Source organism: Prosopis cineraria, unplaced genomic scaffold, assembly GCF_029017545.1.
Source record: "Prosopis cineraria cultivar Desert tree isolate PC_DT_omini unplaced genomic scaffold, ASM2901754v1 PC13, whole genome shotgun sequence".
Taxonomy (NCBI): Eukaryota; Viridiplantae; Streptophyta; class Magnoliopsida; order Fabales; family Fabaceae; genus Prosopis; species Prosopis cineraria.
Window position 1 is genome coordinate 10,191,323 of NW_026555344.1, and position 11,689 is coordinate 10,203,011.

Consider the following 11,689-nt stretch of genomic DNA (forward strand, 5'->3'; position numbering starts at 1 on the left):
TAAAAATAACATTAGAATATTACAAATTAAAGGAATCACACATGGGCTAACTGTAAGTTTTAATCTACACAAAAGAAGGGTTATCCCCAATTAAATTGACAAAAGCCAAAACCAAAAAAAGGGGGGGGGGAATGAATGGAAAAGCGTGTAAACAATCTGATTGCATTGGAAGAAGATAAATCTGCATTTACCAGATGCCAACAAATCCATGATACATGGAACTGATCTAATTTACAAGGATCAATCAATGCCTTACGTACTACTATGAGATCTGACGGATGACACTGACTGCGCGGAGACAGACGCAGTTGGGCTGTTAAGGTCTCTTTCTCCATTAATTTCCTTCGGTTTTCCACTGAGTCTATCAATCGTATCTTGACAAATTTCGTTGAACCATTCATCTTCAGGCAGTACACTGACGACAACAATTACACCAGCTTTTGAGAAACAGACAGATGCTTTTAATTCCACAACTATGAGTAGGGTACATCGCAGAAACCAGAAACACAATCATCAAAGGCAGGTACAAACATATCATAACCTAACTCTTCAGTATAAAGAAAATACTGCTTAAAAAAAATGAAGAAAATAATTTGGAACCAGGAGGTTGCTAGCTATGTAATGTGACATCAATAAACATGGTACAGTTGTCAACAAGGACTCATAGTTAAATTTTTTTAAATTTAAATTTCTAATTATGCAAATAGATATATAAACTCTAAAGGACCTGAATTACATGTCTAAAGAACAATAATAAGATCCCAAGTATAATCAGAATAATGGACACAGTCATTAAACAAGACTTTATTATTTACAAGCTTCTTAAGAAGAGGAATTTTAGAAGTGATGTGCGTTTTTTACTTTTTAAAAAAGGATTTGACGGCAAGTAGCTCATTCATGAGTGAAATAGAATTGCATTAGCTTACCTATATGGATCCATTCCTGTAGCAGCAAATGCTGCCATAGCTTTTGATATGATGTCATTGACAACTCTATGCAAATTCCGGGACAAGTACCGGCCTTGGGAGGCAAAACATATGACAAACTTCATATCCAAATAGAACTGCAAAATGAACAAGAGAAGATGGCTGTGATAAACTTTCTTGTAAACACGGCAGACATGGGCATGAACAGATATTAAATAAGACTGTATAGTTTACAAGCTTCTCATGAATCATGTAAAGTTTGGTCTTCAATTTATCTGCCACTTCAAAAAATCCTTACCATATAGTGTCAGCCTCTTACTAGCTCAATGACGTAAGAACGTAGTAGAATAACGTCATCTTAAATATCGCAGCAAATGGAGATGGCATACATAGGCATCGATTTGAGTGGATATCAAATATTTTCACCTTTTATTTTGACAAAGCATTGATTCAGTCTATTAATAAATTTGCAAACGCAATTGAAAAAAGGACAAAAGCAAAGGGAGAGCATTGATACTCAAGTTACTTCTCTAGCTCGGTTTCTTTGTCTATAAGCTTGATTAACCATACTAATTCATGCCCAAAGGAACTGAATAATAGCCCAGATGAAGCAGCACCATACAAAGAAAAATTCATCAAGGGTCACATGTCATGCTATTCTAGCTTAGTCGACCAAATACACTAGCTATTATTTATTCTCAATTGTAATTAAAAATACTATACTCTTCACACACAGGCAGTCAGGACATAACACCAGGTCCTTGATTTCTGATGACTTTTCTTACAAGAATAATCCCTGAATCAAGTTCTCTTTAGTCACTACAGATCTGTTTGCCAGTAGAGGCATCCTCTCTTTCCTGTATTTGACTCAAAAATTCTGTAATAGTTATTTCGTCAATCATAAACAAAAACTTGCACGTCTTACATACCTGTTGAAGACCAAGAGGACCTAAAGGCCTAGGCCCTTCCTCAATATCATCCCAAAAGCTTTGGTCTTCAGATAGCCACAAAATAACAGTCTCTGTAAGTCTCATCAAGAGCAGTGTAACAAATCTTTCCCTCCCTACAAACATATCTGCAGCTATATTGGCCATTCTGTTCAGTTTTATGTAAAGTTCCTGGACAGCAACATAATACTATCTTTAAAACCATGAATCGTACAAAGTGTAAAATAAACTAGCAAGTCCGCCTGTGCATTAAATGTGCCAGGGGGCAAAGTTTTTTTTAAAATAAAAAATAAAAAATAAAAAAATCAATGCATAAAGATCGATGAAAATAGTTCAGGAACAATGATGATGGTTTTTAATTTTGTGGGTCTGAAGTTAGAAGGTAATTAGAAGGTCTGGTTACATAAATTTGATATTCCATAATCCACTGACGATCAATCAATAATATAACCAAACAACCAACTCAATAAATTCTTTTTTTTCCCAATAAAAAAGAAATGTTAGGCCAAGTAATTTTGTAATACATAAAGTTCAAAGTAATTTGAAACAGTAACTTAATGCGAACAATGATATCAAGTTCATGTCTATAGAGGCATTAATGCAACGGATTTCTCAAACTTGTTAGAGATGCAAACAATCAATTCCACATGGCCCAGAAATAGGAGAGGTTGCAGTCTTTGACTGCTGCCCTTTTTTTAACCAATAATCTTTAACTGCTGCTAACCTGCTATTTCCATTGACTTGCCACTTGTTATTTCATCAAATTAATGGCAAGTAAAAAAAAAAAAAAATCCCGGGGGGGATACAGTAATAACGAAGTTGACACATTGAATCATCAAAATAATAAAATGCAACCAACCACTACATAGAACTGAATCAACAACAACAACAAGAAGCCGCCTTTATCTCATTAGGTGGGTCGGCTATATGGATTGCAAGACGCCATTGTGTTCTATCATTTACCAAGTTTTTAAAAATATTATTAATTAAGAGATCGCGTTCAATAACTTTCAAGAGTTTTCTCTTAGGCCTTCCTCTACCCTTCTTAACAGAGCTCAAAGTTATATGTTCCACTCTTCTCACTGGTGCCTCTCGCAGTCTTCTTTGTACATATCCAAACCATTTCAAACGATTTTCTACTATTTTTTCTTCAATAGATGCTACCCTCCCTTTTTCGCATACGTATTCATTTTGAATTTTATTTTTACGTGTATGTCCGTACATCCATCATAACATTCTCCTCTTTGCTGCTCCAACTTGCTCTTGCTATCCCGTTAGAGCCCAGCATTCACTACTATATAACATAGCCAGTCTGATGGTAATATGATAAAACTTTCCTTTAAGTTTATTAGGCACCTTACGGTCGCAAATAACTCCTTTAACTTTTCTCCAATTAAACCACCCAGCTTGAATCCTATGTGAAATATTCCCATTGATTTCGCCATCATTTTGAATAATGGCTCCTAAATATCTAAACTTTTTCACTTGAGGTATAATTTGCTCTCTCAATTTCACTTCCAAATTATTGTTGACTAGTCTCTTACCAAGAAATAAAGACAATATACGTCATATAAACTTACTCTACTGCTAATCAAGAGGTAGATGTTGCCAAGGGAAAGAGTCAAATTGAATGACACAAGAGACTAACAAGCTAGACCTTCAGAAAATTTCCATCGTGTTAAATAGCAACATATCTGTTATGATCGTCTACATAAGGATACAAATGCAATCCAACACTCAGCCAGCTGATGTCAGTTAAAGTAGTTTTCTGGAAGTGATTGCACTTTATAACACATCATCTTAACTGGATGACAAAAGTAGTTGCTCTCAGAAAGATCCCCCCCCCCCGGTCAGCACCATTGAAAATTTCATATTGCAAAAGATGAATTAAAAGTGGATTGACCAGCTATGAATTGCAATCTCAGTTGTCAAGTAATCCTAAAAGAATTGATATCAAAGGTGTTCAGAAGATATAATTTTTTCAGATACATTCTTTAAAATTATTTACAACAAAGACCACAATTTACTGACCTACTGCCCGTCAACATTTCAAAATCTATAATCAAAATGCCTCTGTAATCAACGTCTAGAGCAATCTCATATTTTATATGCTCTAAAGCAATTTCCAGCATGAAGATGAGAAGAAGGAAAAGGGGAAGAGGGCAGAGAAGAAACACTGCTCAGTCAAGACATCTCATGCAAGGCAAAAACAAGAAAAAAGAATACTCAAATTCATTTTAAGGACGATGTGGGGCAGAATCATCTTTAAAAGATTATCAAACAAAAAAATTAACATTAACTACAATTAAGGTTTCCAAAATACCTGAAAGATCGGAGAAGGAAGCCACTCAATTTCATCTGCATTTCCATGAATATTAATATACATGTCAGCTGTAAGATGGCTATCGCCTTCCTCAGTAAAAATGAGGTCAAACGCATGCTTGTGACGGAATGTATCTTTTAGTCTGTCAACAGAACCAACAAGTCGCCTCCTCCATTCTCTTTGCTCAGGATGACGATTTTGCCTGTCTGAAGGTCGTCTTCGAATATCATCCCTGTGGGCAGCGTGAGTTAGGGGAGAAAGTTTCATGGCTGCACGTGGAAGTAATTCATCTGCTAGTAATGAGGCATTGGCTAGTAATGCAATCTGCTGAGCTTCAGTCTCAGCCATTTGTACAATTTTATTTTCAGAACCATCAAAGTTTGCTTCTTCCTCCATTGAACCAGGTAGCGCTCTAATGAGCATGTTCACATATGAGTTAAATACTTGGAACAACCCTTCCAGAGCTTGGCCTCCCAACTGCATACTGAGCAAGTGTCCAACATCTTCGAGAAAGTCCTGTATAACCACGCAAAGCATCCAGCTTGAAGTGAACAGATAATACAGATCAATAAAACTGCATAAACAAGAAACAAAAAAGATAGTTTTAACACATTTAACATCTATATGTTTTAAAAGACATACAAATCACTCTCCCAAACAAATGGATTGAATTGTAAATTCAAATAAGACTATATAAATGAACAGTAAGAAAACACATGACTGCAGTCTTTGTTGAAAGAGAAAACATAATCCAATATAATTAGCATACTTGATATTGTATATATATTCAAACAGCAGTATTCCAACCAACGCTAGACAGTACTAGACTCAAATACTCACCTGGACCATCAAATTAAAGCGATGGGCACTACTAGTGAGTTTATGTTGAAATGCTGTTGTACTGCTAGTGGATACACTTGAAGGCCTACCAGTTTGACGGTTAGTTGTTGGAGGGTACACTAGCTCCCAATCATCAGCTGCAGCCAAAGCAGCAGTACTCTCTTGAATGCGCTTCAAATTGGCATCCAGTGCTTGTTCAACACTAGGCCTAAAAAGTTTCAAAAGTACAGGACAAAGAGCCAGGCCACGAGCTTCCAACAGCGAGCAATGACCCAATGCTATTTGAACACATTCTGCCGCAGCTCTTAAGCCTCCTGCAGCTGCTGATGAAGCTAATGCATGCCTTTTAACAAGATGAGAAAATACTTCTGTTTGCCTTGTAGCCCACATCACAAGCTCAGAAGTATAAGATGGCTCCTGACCAAAAATAGCCAATGAGTCATTTGCTGCTTGTGCAATCGCTGAAAATACCAGTTGTGCCAGAGCAGCAGTATAAGCTCCTCCATATGATGTGCTTGACGGCCTAAGACTTTGCATGTTATACTGATATCTTTGGAAATGGGCATTAAGCAGCAAACTGTGAGCACGAGGACCGTCTCCAAGCCTTTTAAGGGCTGATATTGCTGCACGAAGTTCAGCACCACGGGTGGAAGGCTGACAAGCAGCTTCAGCAAGCTGATCAGCTAATTTCTGCCTGCGTTCAATAATGGAAGACTGTAGAGACATGAGTGAAGATGGATTTAGCATTTTCATCTCTTTTGCTTCAGAAACTACACGTTCCCCTTCATCAAGAGCAGCTAAAGCTTCATCCACTCTTCTTTCAGCCAGGAGAACATCCAAGAGATCAGGAAACTCAACTAACCATTTGTCCAGGTCTGATGTATCCTTATCTTCAGCATCTAAAATAGCATTTGAAGCTAAACTATCAGAATTGGAGCTAGATGAGGAATCAATGTGAACTCCCTCGGCCAAGCCATGTATCAAAGTAGCTTGTGTAGATAGCAGGTTTCTGATAGATGAAAGCTCTCCCTCTAAATCTGAGATCTCTTTAGATGTGCTGTAACATATGCAAATTGCTTAAACGCTAGGAAAATGATAAGGACAAATCAAATTAACAACAGTGCAAAGGTTTTGCAGTTAAAGATTACTTGAATATAAAGAAAAATCATATTTATGCTGGCTAAATAACACTACTAGTATTTTCAAGTAAATAGACATCCAAATAAAACAGAGTGAATGAAAATGATGACAGGCTCCCCCCTCCTTTTCTCCCACCTTTTTTTTTTTTGGGTGGGGGGGGGGGAATAAAGGGAAAATATCATCTAAGGAACCCAGGAGCCATTTAATATCAAAGAAGGACCTTAAAAATCTGATATATCATTGCACTCCCTGACACATGTCTACAAAGAAGATTTTGGGAGGAAGACCTAATTGCCCCTACGATGTTTTACAAGTCTTGCTTTGATATAAACAACAAAGCATTTGGCCATTGATAAGTTACTATATGTAATCAACAAGCAGACATTCATTCATGAACAAATTACAAAAACTTATAAGCTTGTTTTATTGTTTATAGCCGAATTGTAGCTTGTTAATGGCCGAATGCTTTATTGTTTATATTGGAGTAAAACTTGTAAAATTAAACTAGGCCTGTTAGTTTTTGTAACTTGTTCATGAACGAATGTCCACTTGTTAATTATGCATGATAATTTGTCAATATCCGAATGCTTTGTTGTTTATATCAAAGGAAGACTTGCAAAATCCAACCAAGCTTATCAATTTTTGTAACTTGTTCATGAACAAATGTCCGCTTGCTAATTACGTATGGTAATATGTCAACGGCTGAATGTATTGTTGTTTAGGCCAGAGCAAGACTTGTAAAACGCCATAGGGCTAGTTAGGTCTTTTCCCCCAAAATCTTATTTTCAAATACATCCCAAGAGGGTGTAGTGATATTTCATATTTTTATGGTCCTTTGATATTAAAACGTTATAGGGGTCCTTAGTTGATATTTTCCCTAAAATAAAAGCATGCACTAAAGGCAAAGAATTTTCTACCACAAACAAAAACAACAGAATAGTGACCATTTGATATTCTAGAATCAATATTCAGATAACATGTAATATTGATTCCAAAATGGTTATAATAATTATGACTTTCCAGTAATTATTTTCTTTTTACCAACAACTTTTCAGTAATCATTTAAAATATCCAACAACGTAAACAAGAACATGTTTTACACAGCACATACACACAATAACACAAATATAAGGTGATAAGGATGGGTGGGTGTAAGTATAATTCTAGTTCAAATCTTGCTAATGTCACAAATAAAAGAAGAAAGAAGGAAAACAACAAACCGTATGAAGGCTGAATAGTTAGCATAGACACTTCGACGCATTTCCTCAGCAGAAGCTTTCTTCAAATCCACTAAATATGAACATAATTGCTTTATTTCCTGTAAAAATGAACAAGATAAAATCAGTTGAATTGAAAAAGCATGACAGAAAATGGAGAACAAGAAAACATTTCTCAACTAGTTGGGAACAAAACACAAGCAGCATAATATTTCAATAATAGGTTAAAAAACAAAAAAACAAAAAAAATAAAAAATAAAATAAAAAAGTAAACGATGACTATCTTTTATTGCCATTACTAGCACTGTTTGTATAGTTTGATATACTTCATTGCACATTAAATATAAATGGAAACTATATGAAGCCTAGAGCGTCCCTAGTAACAATTGCAAATCTGCATTCATGCAAGCAATTTAAAAGGAAGTGGAATTTTTTTTTTTTTTAAACAAAACCCTTCCCATGGGTAGTTAATTATTGATAACCAATGGTCTTTTGCTTCTTTGCGATTCAAAAGGCTGTGGAAAATAAGGAGAGCAATCAATATTTGGTGCATTTTCTAATAAATTTCATGTATCTAAATGGTTAAATAATCAACATCGATGTAACTAAGCTTCTAATTCTATTAATCAGATATCAAAAATAATAATAATAATACCCATGTACCACATTGTGTCCAATCAGCAATATATGGAAATAACAACAAAATGAAGATCCCAAGTCCCACATGGGAAGTATGGATTTGGAAGTAAAATTTATTGGGGCCTTGGGCTCTCCAAACTTATGGACAGCATTTGAGGTACAGCTCTCCTGAAGGTTCCTGCCAATGAAATCAGAGCTTTTTACTACCCTCCATTCCCCTCTTCTCTCATTTCCTTTTACTTGCCTGTGGGCTGACAGTGGGTTATAAAGCCTGTTTTCTCTACCCTATCTCGCCTGTGTGTATAACTAGGTTGTGGGGCGCAGTGGAATTTATGGCACACTGCAAAGCATGGGACTTGAGTCCACCATCAGAAGTAAGTATACTGGTGAGGGGTTTTTACAAACCCTGGGTTCTCCAACCTTATAGGTTAGCTTTTGCAGCACAGCTCTTCAAAGATTCCTTTTAGAAGATAATTTGTCCATCACATTTCCTTCTCCTTCTTCTTCTTTTTTTTTTTAGTTTTATTTTTTTAAAAGGAAAAAAATCGTCAGAAGAAATTATATATTGGATTATTCTAATGAATCTATTGATTTATCTGATGATTTGCTTGAAAGGAGAATAAAAGATTAATGACTTGTGATAACTAATTCTATGCTTCGGGTGTATAAATTGAAAATTTTTGCAAAATATGACATAAGTTGGTCAAGGGCTGTGGCTATAGACAGTAGAATGTATGATCTTGCTGTTAATTCGTCATGGCCAGGAAGGAAAAGGGTCGACTCTCCAATATAATCGGTAACCGTTATTGATACTCCAAAACATTTTCCTACAGTCCAAGTGAGTTTAGCCAACCCCCTCCCCCCTTCTTCTCTTTACCCAGCCCCTAATTCCTATGAAACTCAGGAGACAGGACTAACATGGTACTGAATAATCGCCCGTAAAGATCATGTCTACAGAACTAAGAGAAGTGTTTAGAATCATGGAACCAGAACAAATAAGCGACCAAGTTCATAAATTAACTGTTTAGTCAAATTATAATTTTCTCCCAAAATGCCAAGAAAAATGAGTGGTTTAAATAGAAAATTACACAGCACTACATTGAAATACAAAAACCAACCTTCTCGCTGAGAGAACATTTGGTCTGGACATAGGTATCGGCATCGAATTTATCAGACTTGAACAAATGGAGACCTTCTTCGAGCTTTGGTCCATTCTCTTTCACAGGCATAGCCTTGGACCGAGCAGTTTTCACCGCAGCCATAACGAGTTACTATTGGTGACAGGAACTCCACAATTGAGCTTTGGAATTCAAAGATCAAAAGCAATCAGCGAATTTAGGGTTAAAGAAAATTAAAAAAATTCGACAGATAGATCCAACCGAGAATCTAGAAAAAAGCGCAGTTTAGCGAGCGAAGATAGCGAAAAAGCTGAAGTGTGATGTATACTATAGGGAGCGAAGAGGACGATCCCTCGGAAGTCGGTTGGAGTTGGGCAACAGCAGAAGTTTGTTATGAGAATTGGTTCTTCATTCTGCAACTTCAACTGCTCCTTTGGTTGACTGTCTTCTTCCCTGGTAAGAAGGTGGCATCAAATTGAATTTCATTTCATTGTTTTGGTAACACAAATATGAACATAGAAAATAAAACTGACTTTAGTACATTTTAGATTTAGATTAATTAAGCTTGATACACGAGTAAATATATGTCCTTTTGATTTATAAAATAATTTGATTGATGATATGTGTGTTAGTCATGATCTCTATCATATTAGGAATGAGATCGTATTATTCACATAAGCATTGCTTGTTTGCTTAATTTGATTTTATAATTAAAAATACACATTTAATGCTACAAATAAAAAATATAATATAATATGTCATAATAAATAGATGTTAATAAAATTAATTATTTTTATTAATGATTGCATGTAAAAATATAACAGAATATTAGAGAGATTGTTTCTTTTCAATCAAAGTAAAGTAGGTAGATAGTGCTATAAGATTATATTATTCTCAATGATAGCATCATTTTTTCACAAAAATATTAATTAGACAATATTTTTAATAAAAGTGAATTTCGTGGAAGTTTCATATTAATTTTTGAAATGTTATCTTAGTAATCCTTAATTAGCCATCTCATAATTAGAGGGAATCTAGCTGGCTCTTTTGATAAGATAATATCAAGTTCATCATGTTCACCTTTTGAAAATAAAAAGAGTGGTTGTCTCTAGTGGTAGCATTCTAGACCTTCAATATCTAACAATGGCACTGTTTGGGTTGGTGTTCGAATTCGTCATTACTTTGATTTGAAGTCTTCATTTTGGTTGTAACAATGGTAGAAAGCTCTGTTCAATTTCAACAGCAATAACCTGCTATGATTGGGAGAATTACACTTAAAAACTTCAAAAGCAATATTGTTGCTTTCAAAGTCCAATAAATTCTAAAAATATACTGCAGGCCAAAGGTCTCATGTGATATTAATTTTGAAAAAAAATTAAATTACTCATAATTTAAAATACTTTTCTTTTTGTTCGATTTACTAATTCATTTTTTTATTTATTAAAATTATTCTCCTTCACTTCATAAACTCATTCCCTTCACTTTCAATTGACTTAACCCTACTTATTTCTCGAGCTTATTATTGCACAATTTTGAAATTGCATTTGTACTAGTTTGGCATACAATCATTTTGCTAGGGTCAGGGCTTTGAATTAGGTTGTGATTCATGTGTTGTCATTTTGTAGATTTGATCATTGTGTAAGTTTCCATGTCTTTGCTAGGTTTGGAACTATCAGAGATGGGTTTGGATGATTATTATAAGCCTGACCTACTTGATTGATATGTTGAAAATTATTATTCCCAAAACTTATTATTATTGAAGAGGTTTCCATTATTGAGAATTAATTTGCTTCTAAACTAAACATTAGCGTGCTAGTCTCTCGATTCAGATAGAACTGCCATGGAAAATGCCACAGAGTAATTAAGACTTTGATCCATAAAGTATAGGCCAGGTAGAGAGGGCATGTCAACTACAAGACATAAATGAATGGACTATTATTTGGGCACCTTTTGTCATCAATTGAGACTCAACGTCCTGGCATGCTTGATAATTTATTGTTTTTGATGAACAATTATTTCATCTAAATGGACATTTGTTGTAAATGAGTGAATTTTGTAACATCTCAATTTAAATTTTAAGAGCCAATTAGAATTAATAAAAGTTAGAGAGAGATTTGAAAGTAATTAAATTAATTAAGAGATGATTTCAGGCTTAACTTAGGAAATATATCCAAGTTGAGATTTTTTTAAGAAAATGAAAACAAAAAAAGTATTAATTATAAGGTTTGCGGGATTAATATGTGTATGTGAATTATTTTCCCACCAAAGGAATGATGTTTATTTGGATATCATGAAAATTATGTTTAAGCAAAATATTACAAGCAGAGATTTATATTAGGCTAGAATATAATTTTTAACTTAATGCTAGATAATTATGAAGAGAATTAGAATTAAAATACTTTATAAACAAATGTGGAAAAAAAACCGAGCGAAATAAAATAAAATTAAAAAAAATATTGACATAAAAAAAGGAGGCCGGAGAGTACAAAGTGTATTTGAGAGAATAAGATTTTTGGAAAAAAATAATAAAAAAAATTAA

General features: G+C 34.6%; 1 protein-coding gene across 3 annotated transcripts; it reads right to left on the reverse strand.

The window, feature by feature from the left end:
• Window positions 1–9,647, reverse strand: LOC129290894 (exocyst complex component EXO84B). Of its 3 annotated transcripts, XM_054927962.1 has the most exons (8): window positions 9,479–9,636; window positions 9,151–9,332; window positions 7,397–7,494; window positions 5,037–6,093; window positions 4,197–4,712; window positions 1,856–2,044; window positions 927–1,063; window positions 1–415 (listed from the first exon to the last, which is right to left on the reverse strand). In XM_054927962.1, the coding sequence occupies exons 2-8, from the start codon at window positions 9,292–9,294 to the stop codon at window positions 253–255; spliced, it is 2,304 nt and encodes a 767-aa protein (XP_054783937.1). In that variant the 5' UTR covers window positions 9,295–9,332; window positions 9,479–9,636; the 3' UTR covers window positions 1–252. The 3 variants fall into 3 exon arrangements, with proteins under 3 accessions (XP_054783937.1, XP_054783936.1, XP_054783938.1); XM_054927961.1 differs by having other exon boundaries at window positions 9,151–9,638; XM_054927963.1 differs by lacking the exon at window positions 1–415 and adding an exon at window positions 1,225–1,352 and having other exon boundaries at window positions 9,151–9,647.
• Window positions 9,648–11,689: the final 2,042 nt, after the last annotated feature.